General features: G+C 47.2%; 1 protein-coding gene across 1 annotated transcript in view; it reads left to right on the top strand.

Moving 5' to 3' along the window:
• LOC119181814 (uncharacterized) overlaps positions 1–16,412 on the top strand; it is a 163,817-nt gene extending 147,405 nt beyond the window's left edge. Inside the window, exons 11-12 of the mRNA XM_075876035.1 lie at positions 11,129–11,311; positions 12,752–16,412. Of these exons, the coding sequence (XP_075732150.1) occupies positions 11,129–11,311; positions 12,752–12,867 (299 nt within the window). The 3' untranslated portion in view covers positions 12,868–16,412. The remainder of the gene's footprint in view (positions 1–11,128; positions 11,312–12,751) is intronic.
• The last annotated feature ends 3,996 nt before the right edge of the window (positions 16,413–20,408 follow it).

The following is a 20,408-nucleotide window of genomic DNA, read 5'->3' on the forward strand; positions in this document are numbered from 1 at the left end:
CGAACCCACCCCAACCCTGCACCCCGAGTCTAAGCGCCACCTCCCTATTTTATGCCAATGTATTGGGTCGACTATTGCAAGCCCCCTCTAGGGTTACCAAGGGGACGGCTGCTCCCTTCCTGCATACACCTGTGCAAGTATACGCAACAAAAATTGGGCCAATCCCCGTACTCACCACGATATTATTAGTAAAAGGTTCGTCGTTGCTGCAAAAAAGTTTTTGCTTAGCTTCGCTGTGCGGTGTCTGAATACGCGACGAAATACCAAGGCACTCAAGTTTCTTATCAAAAAACCAGATACGCAAACGTGGATTTCTACGGTGAAGTCACCTATTTTAAACACCACATCTGCCGAGAGATAACGCTTCACTCGCCGCTCGTTCACTAACATATAATATCCATGTTCATGTAAATGACGTCTGTCTTGTCATCATCGTTAGAGTATGTCTAAGACGGAAATGTTCTGTTGAGTGTTATTGACGTTTGGGGCAATAAATTTTTTCTAAACACATTGAAGAGTACCAAGTACTCTAGATCGTTAACCACTTAATCTAAACACACATTGAAGCGGGCTTAGCCCAACAAATTGCCAATGACGCTAATCGATGAAACACCCTTCTCTGCATGCCGTATGGAATTGAAACCGGTCACGTAGGGAAGAAGAGGCACATTTGAATAAGCTGTATTCCGACGCAGTTTTCTTGCGACGTTAGTGGGGCTGCCTTAGCTACATGCTCGGTTTCCAGGTTTCAGGCTTGGCACCAGTTGGACGTTATTGAAGAAATCCATCTCAAATACAATGTGGCGAATTACTTCGGTAAAGCCCTGCTACTGCGGCATAGGCGGGCTTTTGCGAACGCCTCTGTCTTGTTGTGCAGACCCTTACGCATCAGTAAATTCACAGTTCTTTCCGCTAACATTTTTTTCTCGTATTTCTATCCCCTTCCTCAATCTCCCTGCATAACCAACCGGGATCTTCTTTTCGTTAACATCCTCGCTTTCTGTGTCTTGATTACCTTACTACTTTCCTTCCTTTCTTAGAGCTACTCAGCCGTACGCTATACCCTGATAATTCCGTGCGCCAAAACATAATGGCTGCCGCTAAATACAAGTCACTCTCGGCTACGCACTTTCGTTCATTATGCTGACTTCCACTTTCTACTTCCTGTCACACGATTCGCTTTTGGATTCCACTTTCTGTTTTAACTTGAATTTTTCGTTGACAGCCGGTGACAGCCTTTCAGTGACAGCCTGCCAAGGGGCGCTTCTGAAACGAGTTTAATCGGAAATGATCGTCTACAGGAACAACGGGAATGTGTGAGGGAGCTTCGTGTACGCACATTCCAACAGCGCGCGTTGGATGTGCATTTGTTTTGTTGATGTTGCTGGGTGTTTCTGCAGACGTTACCGAATGAAACGTTGGAGCTAGTGGTGTTTTGCGGAAGCAGCCCAATATGGTGATTCGGCTGACTTCGTTGCGTCGCAACGCTCGACATATGTGGCTACTAAATAAGTGGCTACTAAATAAGCGCGGATACTCTGGGTACCGAAAACATCTATGGTGAGATAAAGAAGGGACGTCGCAAGAATGCTATAAGCGATAAGCATGAAGATCAGACGTCGATGCTGCTTCGCCACGGTGGTCTAGTGGCTACAGTACTCGGCTACTGACCCGCAGATCGCGGGATCGAATCCCGGCTGCTGCGGCTGCATTTTCGATGGAGGCGAAAATGATGTAGGCCGGTGTGCTCAGATTTGGGTGCACGCTAAAGAACCACAGGTAGTCGAAATTTCCGGAGTCCTTTAATACGGCGTCTCTCGTAATCTTATGGTGGTTTTGGGACGTTAAACCACACATATCGATCAAATAATGAGACATCGATGCTCTTAACCGCCATTTTTATGCACGGTATAATGACGGACGATTTCATGCGACCGTATGAGATCGCCGCGCCGGCTGTCCCGCCGTCGACATGTTTTTTTTTTTTTCTTGGAAACACTATGACCGTTTTTATAGTGTGGCCTCCGAGATTCCGGCGACACTCGGAGTCTCGAGAGCAGTCCCGGGAGGTGGTGCTGCAGTCGTAATTAGAAGGCGAGTGAGTCAATTGTTCTCTATTAAGGCTGCTCAAGTCCCGAGAAAGGGACGAAGATGGAGTGAAATTTTATGGGCGTAGCCTGGTTCCGATGACCAGCGTAATTGCAGATTCTTTAGGAGAGGCACCACTAAGGGCTGGTTTATCTACCAATACACAGCTTCGATACACATCCTAAAAAACACCCAAGAGGCGCGTTCAATTAAGATAAATTGAGATTATCAAAAAGCTACTCTTATCGTGAGCAAAGGCTTTGGAAAGGCGCAAAAAAGATAGAAATAAACACAGACGAAAGATGGACTGAAAGAAGGGTGACAACGCCATCTTGAGGTTGCCGCACTTGCTTTCCATGGCGTCACGTATCTTTACAGCACCTACTGGGGTCCTTAACTAATCACTTATCCTTGAAGGCAGAATTTCAGAACAGATAAAAAGAAGCTTGAAAGATTGCCTCCTCTCTGTCAGACATGCCATCGCTCCCTCGTCTCGCTTGCCTGCCTGACCGTCGGCTAGATTGTGTGTTCTTTTTTTCTGAGGGTTGCAAACCCATGTTGTATCGTGGTGGGGGAGGGCGCTTGCACTTGATTGGTTGATATGTGGGGTTTAACGTCCCAAAACCACCACGCGATTATGAGAGACGCCGTAGTGGAGGGCTCCGGAAATTTTGACCACCTGCGGTTCTTTAACGTGCGCCCGAATCTGAGCACACGGGCCTACATTATTTCCGCCTCCATCGGAAATGTAGCCGCCGCAGCCGGGATTCGATCCCGCGACCTGCGGGGTGCACGCTTGCGTGTCTTGGATAGAGAGCAAGTACCCATTTGGCACCCGCTGACTTAGCACGATACATCAGAAATATACCAAACACCGGAGTTCACGTACACCATTGGGTGCGTTCTATAAACCCATTCCTCCGACTACGGCTGCTATAAATTGTCTTCCTCGGAGGAAGATACCGTCTTGCAGAGGAAACGGTAGCTCGGAACTAACTTTAGGGGCCGGTGTCTCTGCAACCTCAATCGACGAAGCGTCGAAACGCGTGCACCCAAGACCCTTCATGCTGTGATTTCTTCTAGTTCGAGTCAAAGCGAAAGGAACATAATGGGCAGCTGCGAGCACTGCCGTAAATATTCTAGGACAATTAGCAGAACAGTGCGGAAACACACGGGAAAAGAAAGAGTGCTTCGAAACACGGGTGCTACTCTTCTCGTCCTTGTCTTTTCGCGCTGCCCTTCCAATGGTTCTAAAAAGCACCTACAGGTCCAAACGAAAACCGTTACCAGAAGCATCCATTGGCCTTTCTTTCTTTCTTTCTTTCTTTCTTTCTTTCTTTCTTTCTTTCTTTCTTTCTTTCTTTCTTTCTTTCTTTCTTTCTTTCTTTCTTTCTTTCTTTATTTATTTATTTATTTATTTATTTCCTTCTTTCTTCCTTTTTTTCTTTCAATATTTTTTTCTTTCTTTCCTTCTTTCTTTCTTTTTGTCATGAGCTCAGTTTGCTCTGGCGCGAGATACCCGTAAATAATGAGACAAAGGGCCGTCAAGTTCGATACCTAGTTTTTTTATCTCACGGTCGCCACTGTGGCAATTAAGCTCTCTTACGGTCTCTCGCGTACTGGTGTGCGTGTGCGCCGAAAAAGAGTGAGTAGGGGACAGCTGCGCACGTCCTTTAGGTACGTCACCCCTCGAGGCCTAAGCCCTTAAGCTCCCGTCCATCTTCCGCGCGGAGCACGCCTGGGAACCGCGTGGTCAGCTGATTGATGGACGCAACTCTCATTACCAAAGCCGCTCTGAACCTCGCAAATTGCTCCCTCCGCCGGTTTGGTACTGTGGCTCTGCTTAGCGCGCCTGGCGGAAAACGGAGCTCCGGTCGCCGGAACCATTAGACGTGCGAGGTCGGGGACGAAGCCAAAGCGGTACGCCCCGTCGTCGTTGCGTACGGCGCGGCGCCGTGACACATAAATCTCGTATCAACCGATCGGGGGTCGACTTCACACGGCCATTTCGATCTAATAACGTTCCGGCTCCTGATTGGTCGCCTGGAGCGCCCACTGGGGAGCATTCAAGTGACGTCATGATGCGCCATTCTCTATAGAAGGATTCGTCGCTTCCGCCGTGCTTCTGGAGATAAACAGTTCTATATAGATTCTAAGGGTAGCCTTTCGATATATGCTGGCCTTGCACCACTGAATGGCAGCTCTTCGGACGTCGTGGCTCAACCCTGACACACTGCCGGGAAAAAAAATGGAGTATTTGGGGAGTATTTCTACCGAACAACTCTAATCTTCAACATGGCTTGCAGTCCGCCGCGGTGGTGTTGTGGTTACAGTGCTCGATCCGCTAACCTGAAGGTCGTGGGTTCGATGACAGCTTTTCTATCCAGGCGAAATACTACAGGGCCGGGTACTCTGCTATGCAAGTGCACGTTCAGGAACACCAGATGGTCGAAATTTCCGGAGCCCTCCTTTACGGCGTCTCTCAATCATGTCGTGGTCTTGGCATGTAAAAACTCGGATATTGTTTTTTTATATCATCTGGCTTGCTTGCGTTTTCTGTCTGGAAAACTGGGCTCTCGCCGATTTCCTATCAATAGTGGTATGTCACGCTGATATCGCGCACGCTGTCCATGGCCGGTATAGTGCCGGTAACGCGGTGATAACGCAAGGTAAGTACGTGAGGTACAGATGGCGCTTATAGTTGTGTGGCTGGAGTATATACACCCCCGAATACTTTTTTTAATGTGTAAACTTGCGCGATCACACGGCTCTTTTCAGAAGCTTAATCGCCGCGTCATCCCGCATAATACAAAGCAGTTCGAGCTAATTCCAATAAACCGATGAGCGGTAGAGACGGTGACCGTCTCACAAAAGGCACTCAAACCCTGTGCAAGGTTATCACGCGACAACAAAAAGAATAGCCGCTGCGGTGAAGGAAGTCGCAACAACAACAACAACAAAAAAAAAACCTACGAAAACGTTAAAGTTATGACAAGTTCTAACGAGGGTTTAACTTCTGTTTACCTAATCGCACAAACCAGGTGATTACCTCGTCAGTCAGACCGGGTAATCGAGTGCGCCCACGTGATGGAAGAACCGCCTTGCGATCGCGAGTCGCGAAGAAAAAAAAAATCTCCTCGCGATTCATGGCATCTAGCTCATTGGCTGAAGCTCACAGTCACAGTCCTCCTAGCTACAAGCAAGTTTTGAGTGGACAGATTGTAGCCGTGCGCCCTTATATTCGAAGGTCACAGGAGAGAAAGAAAGAAAGAAAGAAAGAAAGAAAGGAAGAAAGAAAGAAAGAAAGAAAGAAACAAAAAAGAAAGAAAGAAAGAAAGAAAATAAAGAAGCACATGAAAGTACCCAGCTAGATTGCGTTCGCGAAAAATTTACGAGCCGCATAAATTTTGATGGCTTGATGACTATGCGAGTTGTTTCAGGGCCCAAGCACATGCTGCACTAGCGCCTCTTTCTTTCTTTCTTTCTTTCTTTCTTTCTTTCTTTCTTTCTTTCTTTCTTTCTTTCTTTCTTTCTTTCTTTCTTTCTTTCTTTCTCTCTCTCTTTCTTTCTTTCTTTCTCTTTAGTTTCATTTTAATTTGGTGCTCGTATTTGGTGAGCACGGTCAGGTTAGCCCGCCCGTTGTGGTTCGAGGAATCCACCCCTCTTTCGGCCTGGTTTTAAGGATGCCTCCTTGTTCGATCAATCTTGGCTCGGACCTGGCCGCCGTGGTCTCGTCGCGCACTCGTCGTTCTACGACAACAACAACAAAAAAGCTCAAATGCGGCCTCCCTAGTCACGACTACGGTTGCATGCATCAATTTAATCCCGCACAGTGCGAGCCGTCGAGTGACGTGGAATATTTGTTAGCTGAAACTGCAGCGCATGCGTGGGGCTGCCATCGCTGTTTAGGCATAGTCAAAACTATAATACTGCACGGAATCGCTTTAACATCGCCTCTTAGGCCTCAGGTAACTGCGAGATTTTTCGGCTTCATCGCATTGCAAAAACAAAAAACAAAAAACGCTCATGCATATGCGATAATCTTATGTGACTATGCATCTGTGCAGATGTTTACTGTTATTACGAGCTGAGACGAGTGAGTTGTTTTTTAAATGTTAATAAACCTGTTTGAGGAGCGGCTGGGGCGTAGGCATGGCTCCGGCTAATCCCATCTTTTTACATAATAATTTGTGTTGTGAAGTTATTAATAACAATAAACTAAAATAAAAACTCCACACACGAAATCGCCCTTATCGAAAGCATGTTCACACATTGCAAAAAAATTTAGACAGAGAGCGTAATACAAATTAATGGGATAGGAATGTCTGAAGCCACATTCATGATGAATAGATCAATCGAAGTACCATACAACCATTATTCACTCATAGCCGAACGATCACAGCGGTAGCGTTTCTTGGAGGGACATTTTTGTTGGGAAGATATGCGATTCACTCCGTACTATACACAAAGGCGCAAAGTGCAAAGGAGGAGAACATTGCGAACGACATCACTGCGGTTTCAAGCGCACGGTGCAAGAATACTTTATGTGAGCGAACTCCAGGACTGCCCGATAACGGTCTGCTTCGCAAGAGCCCTAAGAGATGGCGCTACGAGCTTTGCCACGGTAGGAAGGCGGCGGAGGGGAGAGCGCGCATCGAGGAACCCTATGCCACGGCTCCTCCCTCCCCTTTTCGGTATGAAAAAGCCCCGTGACTTAGGTAAGTAGCGGCGCTTAGTTATCGTCGCCACAACACCCTCGCCGCGCGCCTCCTCCCTTATCATCCCCCTCTTTCGCGGCGCCACTCTGGGCGTGTCGCGTGATCGATATCGCGCGATAACCCAGTTTTCTCACATTTTGGAAACCGTCACCCACCTGCCAAGTGTGCTTTGTGGAATCCGCCAGCAGCCCGCCATGCCTTACCTTAATGTCCCGGGATACTTTTTTTAGGAAAGTACCGCCATTCTTCTAACCGAGCCGCCGTGCCATGCATCCTCCTCTCCCGCCTCTCGGGCCGCGACGAGTATCGCGTGTGTTATCAGCCTGACATGGCATTCTTGATAGGAAAGTGGCAGGAGCCGGATTATAAGGCCGGCGCCCGCACGGTGGCTGTTCGGGAGAGAATATAAATTAGGTTTGGACGCTTTGGAGAGGATATGGAAGAGAGTGTCGCTACATTCTCTATATTAAGGGGTTTTAATGGTCCGCAGTTTGGTGCGCCATCTATGGGCATGCCGCAAACGAGAACATACTCGGTCCCTCCCCCGCCAAGCGCTCGCTGGGCGGCGTCCGCTCAGCTAAACTATTCTTGCACCGTGGTCAAGCCCGAGGTGGTATAAAATACCGTCCCCAGCACCTCCCCCAGATGTCACGGGGCCGTCACACGGACGAAGGGAAACACACACGATGTTCAGATGAAACTGCTTATTCAGCCAAACTTGTGGCGAGCACACCGAAGGTTAGATTACACGCAACACACGGCCACTGATAGCGGCGAACAGAGCGTCGGCCGGCGATAAACTGATAAGCGGCGAAGCGCGTCGGCATTTATGCACGTGCCGTCGTACGTTCTAGCGTTATCGCTAGCGGCCGCGTAGGTCCTAGACTAATCTGTAATGTACGTGAAAGCGGCGTAATTATAACAAAACGATCTACTATAATCGTGAACATTCTAGAACGAGGCGCAGTTCGCGGTACGCATTCCAGAAAGGCTTTGTGGCCGAAAACCGAATGAAAAATAAGTGTAAATAAGAAACTACTATTACTTACTCATTGATGAGAAACTGCAAAACCTGATTGACAGGGACAAGAAACTTGGTTATAGGAAGAAAACCACGCAAAATATTTGAGGGAGTAGAAATTGGAAACATGCCCCGCCGCGGTGGTCTAGCGGCTAAGGTACTCGGCTGCTGACCCGCAGGTCGCGGGATCGAATCCCGGCTGCGGCGGCTGCATTTCAGATTGATTGATATGTGGGGTTTAACGTCCCAAAACCACTATATGATTATGAGAGACGCCGTAGTGGAGGGCTCCGGAAATTTAGACCACCTGGGGTTCTTTAACGTGCGCCCAAATCTGAGCACACGGGCCTACAACATTTCCGCCTCCATCGGAAATGCAGCCGCCGCAGCCGGGATTCGAACCCGCGCCCTGCGGGTCAGGGCTGCATTTCAGATGGAGGTGGAAATGTTGTAGGCCCGTGTGCTCAGATTTGGGTGCACGTTAAAGAACCCCAGGTGGTCGAAATTGCCGGAGCCCTCCACTACGGCGTCTCTCATAATCATATGGTGGTTTCGAGACGTTAAACCCCACATATCAATCAATCAGAAATTGCAAACATGAGGTTATCTAGCACGCCTGGCAGCTCAATGAATAAAGCGTAATGCCGTGTGAGCCCGAGAGCACGAAAGAGAAAAATAAGTTTAAAAAAACACACCTGAAGAAGATGCCAGTGTCTTAATCGTTTAAAGAGGTCCATTGTTCATATGAACTTCACTATCGCCAACATCCTATACTCTGCCACGTAAGCCGATTCCGTGACCTCAATATCCCATTTGATTTTTTTTCCTTTTATTTTTTATTATCAGCGGAGCACCCAGACTGACCGCACGCCGTATACACACCCTCCCCCATCGGTATGCGGTCAGTCTGGTCAAGTTGACCGACCAACCCTTTGAGGGCTCGCAGTGGGTCTCTCGATACACGCCTTCTTCGACTTCCTCGCCCTCCTTACGCCGCTTTTCGGGGCTCGGTTGTCGTGACGAACCCTTCGCACGCCGTTCTCCTCTACGCCACATATACTACTTCGGACACTGGGGGGTATCTGCATACAAATTGCTTTTTCGAGGAAGGGCTTGTAGGAGGCGAGGCGATCCCATCGCACGCCATCCGGTGTCCGTGTCGAAAGGCCGTGCTCGTCTCCGAACCGCAATCGACGTTGCATTTGATGGGTTTTACTTTTATCTCCGGTATGCACCGCCTGTAACTTCCGCGGCATCGCCCTTCCTCGCTGTGTTGTAGGTTTTCTTTGTCTGATCTGTTTGCTTTACTAGACCCACTTGATTTGTCACTCCATTCCTTGTTTTGTTTCCGGCGAATTCTGCGTGAGTCGTGGTTCGGCGACCCGCGGTCAAGGACGTTTGACTATACTCCCACTTTACAGAGGCACTTTTATGGGGTGTATGCGTACGATGTGACACCCTGGCACGACGTGTGATATATAGGTGTGCGATAATAATGAGATCTAACGGACAATCATGCCAAGGAAATCATGGTGTGACGCCTTTATACGATGTCCAATGCATCAGCCTTCATGCTATAAAATGTTTGTTAAGTTATCAGCTGAGGATTCAGATAGTGAGTGGGACCTACATTGGGCGCAAGCTAAACAGAGGAAGGCACAGGTGTCGGTGCAAATACCTCCGGGCGCCAACTGAGGGTGCCAAGTCAGCTTCTTCAAAGCGCGCTGCAGAACAGTATGGCGTTAAGGGGAAAGTAAAGAGAAAAACGGTTTTTCGCGTAATAGTAAAGTACAACTCCGCAATCCCGAAAACGCCGCTTGTATCGCTTGGCGAGCGAGAAAACGCGCCAAAACGAAATGCTGGTGGAGACGCCGCCGGCAGATTCCCGCACCAAACGCCGTTACGTCATAAGTTTTGAAGGTCTCCACTGGGTCTTATGTAGCTTCTAATCAATAAAGATTGTCTACAGTGTCATCTCTTGGTGCCGTGGACCTAGCATACGAAGTTTCACAACATTTCGCCATGCCAATGTAGCGAAAACACGAAAAATGGCTTTTTTTGAAATTTTTGTTGGGACGCGCGGAGATATTGGCGCGGAATTTCAAAACGAAGCTGCAACTTTAATTTTCTCCGCCAATAATGAACTTGTGATAGTGAAATGCATGGCACTGTAATTCTCAGAACGCAGTTCGTCGATCTAAACTTAGTCATTCTTTCTTTCTATTGTCCCAAAAAGAGAATTTCAGAAGCTCGTTTTATTGTGTGTTTAGAAAAAAAAATATTTAACGATTTCGAGTACTTCGCACTCAGAGCACTGAGCCGTGGCGATCCTAAGAACGACTCGGACAGAGCGTTCGGCGGTGAGCATCCGAACACATCAGTAACGAAACCAGCAGATAAGAAAAACAAGGAAAGTGCTTTTTCTTTTACTTTCTCTTGGCTGTTTGATCTAATCGATGTTATAGTATAGTGTTGGCATATGGTTGGCTAAATAAGGTTACGTATCGGGCTTTCTATAGCGTAAACATCCCTAGCTTTCCTTTCTGTTCCTTCGTCCCCTTGTGTGCCCAGACGCTTTTGACAATGCAGCCTGTAGTCGATTACTTCTATTGACCCATTTTTATTTATGGGCAGTCTCGAATATACATATATACACGGGGAAGGATGCTGTATAACATCGTCTTTCCGGCCGGGGTCGTCTGCGCGCGCTTATTTTGTGAGAGGAAAAAAAGAGGGGGGAGGGGCGCTCATAGTTGCCGCGATATCTCGGCAACGATCAGCGCGCGGCTCTTGCCCCCACAGCAGGCGGGAGCTTCTACGGGCTGTACACTCAACACGGAAAAACTGTGCCAAACGTGTACCTGGAGTGGTCATCCACATATAGATGCGCTCTACACGTAACAAACTGCCACAGCCCTTATTACGAGCATGAGCTGCCCACGGGAGGCGCTTGTTATTAAGGCCGTCGCTATACGCACGAACCTTGTTGTGGTCATCTACTGTGGCCACGCCGCAGGAAACTGTGCAAGTGCATGTTTACTACAATATTATTCTTCCTAAAAATGCAAACCGTGATTCGTAAAACATCCGAATATGTTGCTGTCGCATTCATCAGTTCGCCATCTTGGCCCAAGTGTGACTTTTTGTGTATGTGGAGGAACATACTTTTCTAGAGTGCAACAGATACTTTTTTGAGTGTATAACGGAATGGTGGATATGCTAAATTTAAAAAAAAGAGATAAAGGAAGAAAAACGGTGGGCCAATGACGTGCATTTCAATTTTCTTGTTTTGTTTTCGCAGTGATGCTGTCCACGGACGGATCGAGTTGCATCAACGTGGTCGGCCTCATCGTGGCCTGCTCCATGTTCCTGATGGCCCAGGTGGTCCTCCTGCTCGTCTGGGGATGCGTGTGGCAGCGCAGGCGCCGCAACAAGCTCGACGAGTGCAACACGCCCAGCATCGACATCCTCTACTCGTCCTCCAGTAAGATCTACTAGTACGCATCATCGAGTGAGCTGACTCCATGACGGCTGTAGGGTGACACGAAATACCGCGAGTCTTCAAGACATTGGAGAACTCCCTTCCAAGCGCGCGCGTGTGCGTGTTGTCTTGTATCATCGTGAACTCAAGGTAGTCTTGTAGCATCATGGACTCAAGCTTGAACCACTTCGGCCGACGAAGATGGTTCGCACACTGGCCACTTGAGTTCACGATACCTGCGGCAGCAGCGGGATCTCCGAGCCACATAACACCGTTCGTAAACACCGTAATACCACGTAACGCCGCGCGTTACTTTAGGGTTACAAGGGTGCGTTGAGTCGTGGTCGACACCGGCTGCAATCTATAACTCGATCGCGATTCGCTTCCTTTCGCCGGCTCCGAACGTGGCTAAATTTCTACGGAGACATTCCGCTCCTGCCGGACTTGATTGTTATCCTGAGCGGTATTTGTGCGATCGGGGCATTAGTGTCCGTACCCGTCATGAAGACTGCAGTAAGCGCACGCTGCTTTCTTCTGCGCTAGAAAGCTTGTACTTGGACGAATATTTCCTGAGATAGACACCAGTAAGGTGCACGAGCTGTTTTCAATTGGAGAAAGAGATGTTAAAAACTCAGACAGAACCACTTATTGGGAAAGCAGTTCATACACAACGTTTGTCATGTGGGGTTCATCTCGGAAGTTATTCCTGAAAGATCTCAAGATTATCCTGCTCAGTAGTCAAGCTCAATAATGTAACTCTTCATATGGACCTTGCAATGTAGATCGCACAAAAGCTTGAAGGCTGTATTACTTTGTTGCACGACCATGACTAGGGTCGATGCGTGACCGTGAGATACCAAGATGTGCTCAGGCACAAGCTTGATCAACTACTACTGCTGGAACATAACGTTAACTTTATAATTGTCATACTCGATTACATTTGGCACATTGCGAAACGTTGTGCCTAATTCAAATGTTCCGTCTTAGTGCATTTCATACAGCCGGACACTGGCCGTAGGAGACAATTTGTCAAGTGCATTTTTGTAGATGTGATTCTTTTAGTCTGACAAGGTACCATTCAGTGTGCAGTTCAATCTTGCGAGGAAAATAAAACGAATTCTCTAGTGCGTTTCCTTCTTATAAGGATACATGCTGGGCACTTTAGCGTAAGCGATGTTCACAAAAAGAGAGAACCAGGCAATATGACGTTAGAAATACGAAATACGTCCTCAGAACTAACGACGTAGATTGGGATAAAATTACACCTAAATAATGCAGGTTCATCTTTGTTCCCTCCTTAAAGCATTCTTGCTGCTTTCGGACTCGTAGAGAAAAAAAAAAAGGTTAGAAATATTCAGAGAACGAAAATATTTCTGCAGTTTTTCGATAGCAGAGCACGAGGAAGCGAACTACAGTTTTCTTCGTTCTCTCTCGAACGTGCAGGAGAAAGCAGCGTGCGATACACGAGAGATGGCGCCACCAGTCGTCAAGCAGCCGGCAGCGCGGCGTTCAACTCTCTTTTCAACGGTCCTTGCCGGCACCTGCAGTCCAGGCGCTGATAGATGCAATATCTCTCACTCGAACATCTATACACACTGTACACACAATATACGTGCATGACCGGCGCAAGCAAAAAAAAATAATAATGCTCCCGACTTTGCACCAATGACTAGCTCAACACTGCCAATGCGTGCGAGAAACGACAGATTCTGAGATGGGCTCGAGTTCTACGCTTCTGAAAGACGTCGCTCCGAGCAGCAACCGTCATCGGCATCTACGAAACCAGCGGAAAGAGAAAAAAAAAGAGACTGTGCTACTGGTGTTTGGTGTAGTGCCTGCTACGACGTGTGTGTTGCTGCCAACAGCACTTCCTCGGAACTCTTGTGTTTTTTGCGTTACTGCGGCGGGCCTTCGAAAATCCCTCCTGTGCGTCGTGGCGTTTGCACCAAAGAACATTTGCTGGACCGGACGTTGCAAGGGTCTGATACGCCAGTTCATTGACTCCAGTGTGCTGGACGTTAGCGTGTGTGTGCATCGAATGTGAACTCCCCCCCCCCCCTTTTTTTTTAATCTTATGTGAAGTGAACGTTTGTCTCGTGTGTTTTGAAACTGCTCTTCAAGGAGGGACTGGTTCCCTATCTTATCCTTTCATCTCCGGAAACGTGGAGTGACTGTGAACGCTTTAGTCTTGCAGTTATCTGCCCTGTGTAGAGCAGTCTAGCTTATATAGGGTGCTGGGCTTTTGGTGGTTGCTACGATGAAACAGAAAACTTTCGTCGATATGTCGACGCTGTCGAATCTACTCATAGTTTTGGTTTCGGCTGTTCTCTAGAGATGACTCGCTGAGCCATTTTAGAGCCCGGGATAGTATATTTACGTCTTGCAGCGTTGGTGTTTTAACGTTCATCGTTTTAACGTTCGTTTTTTTTTTATCATGACCACTGCTGGTAATCATAATGAACTGATTTTATATGTATTAATATGGCTGCTGAGCAGCACGTCTTAACCAACTACGTTTAACTAGCGTTGAAAGTAGTTTTTTTCTAGTTTCAGGAGTTGGTAAAAGGGATTCCATCTGAGCTTCAGTGACCGATACTTCTATTTCGCCCTTCCTATAACGGGGGATTTTTATATTGTTTTTTAATGCACCGCGAGATATTTTTATGCACCACGTTCACCAAACCCCCAAGTCAGCTGGCTCATTGACTCGTTTTTGTTTTTATTCGTGCATAAGCTCAGTGCCTATACGACGTCTAACCATAATCGCTACCCCTTCATTTCCCGTGAGTTGACTGATTGTTGAGAACAGGGAAAGCCATGGTCGCGTCACCTTACGCTCATTAGTTTCGTAAACACGCAGTTTGGTGTGCTGGTTTACGTTCGGTCATCTGCCTAAGATTTTTGGGACGCCTTTTGCACTAACAATTGGTTCTAAAATCCTCGCTACGCTTCAGAACCGTAACCCTCGACTCCCTGCCTCGAGAGTATTCTACAGCGTTAAAACGCTGCGCAAGAACTTGCTTTTACGTTAGATACTTTACCCGCGGGAATCTAGCTAACTCGGAGGAGCCCAACAACTCTCGCTGCCAAACCGGAGTCGAACAAAACAATTCTCGCAGTCTCTACTGCAATCTTATTCGAATTGATATCAAGCTCTCTTTAGACAACGCTTACGCCTTCGTGTCACGTGACATGACGTCATCGAAGAAGGCTGGACGGTCGCTCTGAAAACCACGCTTTCGCAAAAAAAAAAAAAGGAACGAACGTGCCAATTCTGAGCGACGTTCAGCGTTGAAGTACAGACTATTTATAGATGGGCGTCATGTCACGCCAGAACTTCGGGCGTGCAAGTTGTCTGAAGTTTATGTGCTACGGGAGAGAGAAACGCGTACACTATCGCACTATCTGGTAGGGGGCATGCGAATTCGCATCCTCGCTCAGTGCCTTTGTGAATCCGCCTTTACAATTGCGTGTGCTGCCATCTTGGTGCGGGCCTGGACAGCTTGCGTTGCCAAAAACGGTTGCCTCCGAGATCAAGAAGCGTTTCGACATTCCGCCAGGAGAACGGCGCATGCGCAGCGACATCGTGAAAATGAAAAGGTGGATCGTGAAACGCAGAAAACATTCATCACCCTAGGTCCGTTCGATTCACGCAGGGAACGTGAACCAGTTCACGAGGTGCTGCACCTTGCCATTCGTTTCAGCGGTGCAGCATTGACGACCGCTGAACCCTGCCATTCGTTTTGAAAGGTGCAGAAGAGGTGCAGCACCGGTTCACGATTTTCCTGCACCTCCTTCGCTGACGGTGCCGACTTGGTGCAGCCGCGCGTGCAGCTGAGCAGACGACGCAGCACTTAGACGTAGGTGGCTTAGGCGCCGTACCTGCCTCTACAAACGCGCTGTGTATTTTCAAGATGTTTGCGCCTCATAAACTGTCCGCATGTGCGTTTCGCCATAGGTCAGTGTCTGATGAACGGTGTAAATTAACCGAAAAGAAATAAGGCCAACACCTTGTCGGCACATCGTCATTTGTTTCGGGTGTCGTGCTCTGCCTGCACCGCTGAACTCACGCTGCACAATTTCTGAACTTCGCGTGCACAGCCGTGAACCGGTTCCGACCGGTGCAGGTGAATCGAACGGACCTCCTGTTTCAGTTCCAAACGAACAAGTGGTAGAATCTACACACCGCTAAAAATACATACTAACACAAAAACAAAGGTGCAAGCTAAAGAAAGTATCTGCAGCTGCTAAAGGGCTGTTCGGTGAGTAAGCGTTCGAATTCGAGTCGTAAAATTATCTGTTCAACGTTGCTATCACTCGGCATCATCACTAAATCACTTCCATGTTGCCATGCGCGTTCATTTTCCTATCGCTGCCTATATCGGGTGGAATGACTTGAAAGCCGCTTGCCTAATGCTGTTCGGCAACCTCGAATTGAAGTCATGAACGTCCGTCAATGTGAGTGAGTGCAGTTCAATGTTCAAGTTCAAGCGGGAAATACGTCAATCTCGGGATCGCAGCCGTTAAGTGAGTTTGCACCATATTGTTACTAGGTCAGAAGTGTCAAGCTTAGTTAATCGGAGTCCAAGTCAGTTATTATCACTCACAAACTGCTATGCAAACATTCATGCCTTCGTGGCGCTCTTTGGCCATCAATTGGACCTTGCGCCATAAAACGCCACACATCATCATCAACATTCATGCCTTCAGTCAAATTTCTTCACGTTTGTCCACCTATACACGTGAACCGGTTACACGAAACAAGTTAGAATGCAACTTGAGCGGTTAACTGCGGTGAATGTGACGTTCCTGCAATAACTACTTTACTTATATCAGTGATAACTTTACAAATCACACCATGGACTCAAAACAATGAGCTCATTTCCCGATAATACACCTGTCTGTGTCAAATCACTGAAATCGCACATAAATTATGGCACTGCAAAAAAGAAAAAGTATGCAGGTTAAATTGTACAGCAGTCGCGTAAGAATGGGCCGTTACAACGCCCGCTCCGAGCGATGCCGAAATTTAGCGGCTGTTTTTAAAATGTCTCGCTTCTGAGAAGATGGTATTGATTGATTGATTAATTGTTTGATTGATTGATTGATTGATTGATTGATACTAGAAGTTGGCCGTTTTCGCTGCACTATTTTTTTTTCATTTAATTCATCAGCATACGGAGATAGAGTGATCAACCAAAACAGTATGTGTATCTCCTTACCGGTAATTATTGCGTGATTCATTACTGAAGCAGTGGGGCGCCATACGTAACACGAACTGGAGAAGAGAACAACAACACAAGTGCTTCTGTTGTTCACCTATCCTCCCGTCTGTGTTACGTGCCACGCCCCACTTCTTCTATACTGAACCGCTACCAACTAGCCTAAATGGCTGTTTTGCTACATCATTGCGTGAAGCCAGTGACGTAGATCTCGAAAAATATCGGGGGGGGGGGGGGAGGCATCTTGTCATGATGGTCATGTTCTTATAAATCTAGGTTTTATTTTTGATTCGAAGTTGAAATTTTGCTTTTAAGTGCAATTCTCCCGGAAAAGGCTTACAGATCTTACATAGGGGAGTAAGGAAAGTTTGCTGCTTAATTCTCAAAACAATCCAAATGTGATATTTAAAAGGTGGAGCTCGGAAGTGGAGGGGCACTATCAAGAGGTGCCCCCCTCCTCCATTCTGTGATTCACGTGACCGCGTGAAGTTTCCTATCTTCGTACTTTCGCAGAATGCAGATGCGTACTGGAGAAGTTGACGCAATTTTCGTGTTGAGCATGTTAACAGGCATGCTGAATAGGCATGTTGACACTGTTCGACGATGCCACCACGCCGGCAGGCTATGCGGTACTCAACTGCGCGCATTACGCAAGTGGCTTTTAACTCGTTCTCCATTACACTTTTTCATCCATGTACCCATTCGGCGCAGACAGCGCCTACGCTATACAGTATCGTACACGGTGACCTATCAGTCGCGCACAAAAGGTACGGGCTTTCTTTCGTTTTGAGTTCGAATGTGACTGCTCATGTGCGTATGTGTTACTATCCAAGTTATGCTCAGCGCTGGTGGTGTTTTTTTTTTCTTCTAGTATGAGTGTGTATGCAACGTTCATGCCTAATCATGCATTATATGTGAAGACCACGTATCCTATTTTGACATAGATTATTGCATAAGCTAGTGAAGAAGCGATGGTTGAAGGTGGTTTGAAGAACTCTCATTTCACTGAAAGAACACGTTAGAAGACCAGAAATGAGTGGACCGAACAGGGCCTGAACACACAACTGCCTGTGCAGCTTTTTCGTCTCTCGCCTTGTCACGCGCTGTTTCAAAGGTTCCAGTTCCAGTTACCACGTTGATTGCGCAACTATGTAAGAAATGGCCCCAATGATTACAAAAGCTAGGAAAACCGTTTCCGCCGTTTGAGTATTTTGAATAATATATGAATACGCTTCAAAACGTACAATTAATGGTGACTATTATGAGATTGGTGCGTGCTGAAAGTTTGAAATATAGAAAGAAACCGTGGGAAAAATAGGTTTGAATTATCATGTGTTTGCGCTTGCAAAAACCTATTTAATGTGTATGGCTATCAAAGATCTGTGGTATAATTTTGCCAAATTAACGCAGGTCACTGCGTAGAAGTAGTAGAACTGCTTAACTGAAGCGCTAAAATGATCCATCTGTGCTTTTTAATTTTTCTTCTCGTAGACGCAGGTACTCAGTTGCTCTTAGTCAACAGCTGGCCTCTGTGATTAGTTCCGGCGAAGCTTCCGTAGCTAATCACGGAGGCCACTGTAATCAAGTTTCAAGCGTCCGTCGGAAGGACGTCCCTGGCAGCGTTCCTATAGTCCATGAACGTTAGCCGCAGCATTGAAGCAACGAATTCAGTTACGAAACCTGTGTATCACTGCCTCAGTTGGCGCGAAAAAAAAATGTTTAGGACTTACTAGCAAATGCTCAGTTTGAACTCATGGGTTGCGTCTGCAGTGTTCCCGGTATGAAGTTTAATATGTTTTATCCTTCAATCTTTTGTGATCGCAGCTGTGAGGCGAATCTACGCAGTACATTCGTGGTTCAGGTGCACTCATCAACTTGAACGCGTTGCCGTGGCGATGTTTCTTTTTTTTTTTTTTCATGAGAATGTCGACATACTGCCTCTAAAAAAGTGCAATTAAATATTGCTCGAAAAAAAGGGAGTGTATGGTTATTAGTCATTTTTATGAGTGAATGTACTTCTTGAATCTCGCAATAAATATTTATTTTCAGCATTTTTTGTTCAGTTCTCCCGTCGTAACGAAAAAAAAAAAAGCCGAGTATAGAGCGCATCCTGGCACCAAAAAATCACAGCTAGACGCAAGTCGCGATACAAGGCAAAGGCATGTGGGCCCCTGTGGTCAGCGTTTTCTCCATTTTATTGAGGCCAACAAGATTTGACCGATCCAGCCGTCCACCACCCTCTCCTCTAGCCATTTCCTGCTCTCGCCCATCGCCTAGCCTTCGCGTGTGCCTTGCAGTAATGGAGGAGAGAAGTTATCATGTAATGCCTCATGACAGAAGTCATATGAAATAAAATTTCGTTCGGGTGGTGTTCAGATCTGTCACCCGCGGGGCGGCGTCTTGAATTCGTCGTGTTCGCAGCGGCGGTCGCGCTGGCTCTGTAAGAGACACGGTGTTTTGCGAATCGCGTGTCTCTGTTCGGTGGCGCTATGCGAGCAGCCAACGAGGACGCGTCATAGAACTATGATCACTACACTGCAACGCTGCTGCATCACGAGCGCTTTAAGGCGGCGGCGGCGGCGGTATTGCTTCGAGCCACAAAAAAAAAAAAAAACGAGCACGAAGAAACAAATCTGATAGATTTATGATACGGAGAGGGAAACACGTCTCATCGCATCTCCGTCGGCGCCCGGACGCTAGTGTGACGCAGGCCTCGCGAAGCGTCGAATCATGACCACTCCCTGACCACTCCCTTATGACCACTGCAATTAATGAAACAACGGAGGATTTGGTGTGGCCAACAGCCTCGTTGTGGCAAGACAAAGCTCATCAAAGGTTCGTCAGTCCCACTTGACTGCCGTCGCCCTTTTGGGTTCACCAATACAAAACAGCTCCCGAGGTTCGCGAAGAACTTTTATTAATTATCCGAAGGAAGAGCCGAAACACAGCAATAAAGACAGTCGCATGTGCATTCGAAGCCGCCAGCACGAGGACTATCGGTGAGTACATATATTAGCCTCTCTCTAGATACGAGGCTGGTCTGAAAAGTTCTCGGCCTCAATGAGAATCACGTGTGCTAGAACTTGCAGCACTCAGGTGCACGTTCTTACAAGTTTCTGCAAGTCTCGGAAGAAACGCCCTCTAGTGTCGACTAGCAGTTAGCCCTTGACAACTGATCCCAGTGTGTGTAGTGTGAAACGCCGTAAGACACATAGAAGCTTGAGTACCGTGCGGGGATAAAGTTCTTTGTAAAAGGAGGTTTATCTCGGAACGAAATTTACCAAAGGTTTGTTAAAGTTTACAAGCAAGATTCATCTTCATACTACACAGTCAAGAAATGGGCTGCTGAGTTTAAGCAGGAAGAGATCGCAGTGAAGATGGCCCGTGTGATGGGCGCCCAAAAAGTGCAACAACTCCTGAATTTATTGACCGTGTGCCCGATACTGTTTAAAAAAAAACAGGTGAGTAATGTTGCGCGAATTGGCCGACGATGTTAGCACCTCAGGGAAACGTGTAGGTCGCATTTTACACAACGAATTGCACATAAAGATTTCATTGATAAGTGGAGTTTAACGTCTGAAAACCACCATATGATTATGAGAGACGCCGTAGCGGAGAGCTCCAGAATTTTCGACCACTTGGGGCTATTTAACGTGCACCCGAATCTGAGTACATGGGCTTACAACATTTCCACCTCAATCGAAAATGCAGCCGGGATTCGATCCCGTGACCTGCGACTTTAGCCACTAGACCACCGCGACAGGGTGGTGCTATTTTATCGAGATTACCTCAACAAAATTTTTCCAAACTCGGTATGTCAATCTGATGACCCGGCAGCAGACCTTGTGCTTCATTCTTACCTGTTAGGAATTATGTAT

This window comes from Rhipicephalus microplus, chromosome 10 (genome assembly GCF_043290135.1).
Source record: "Rhipicephalus microplus isolate Deutch F79 chromosome 10, USDA_Rmic, whole genome shotgun sequence".
Taxonomy (NCBI): domain Eukaryota; kingdom Metazoa; phylum Arthropoda; class Arachnida; order Ixodida; family Ixodidae; genus Rhipicephalus; species Rhipicephalus microplus.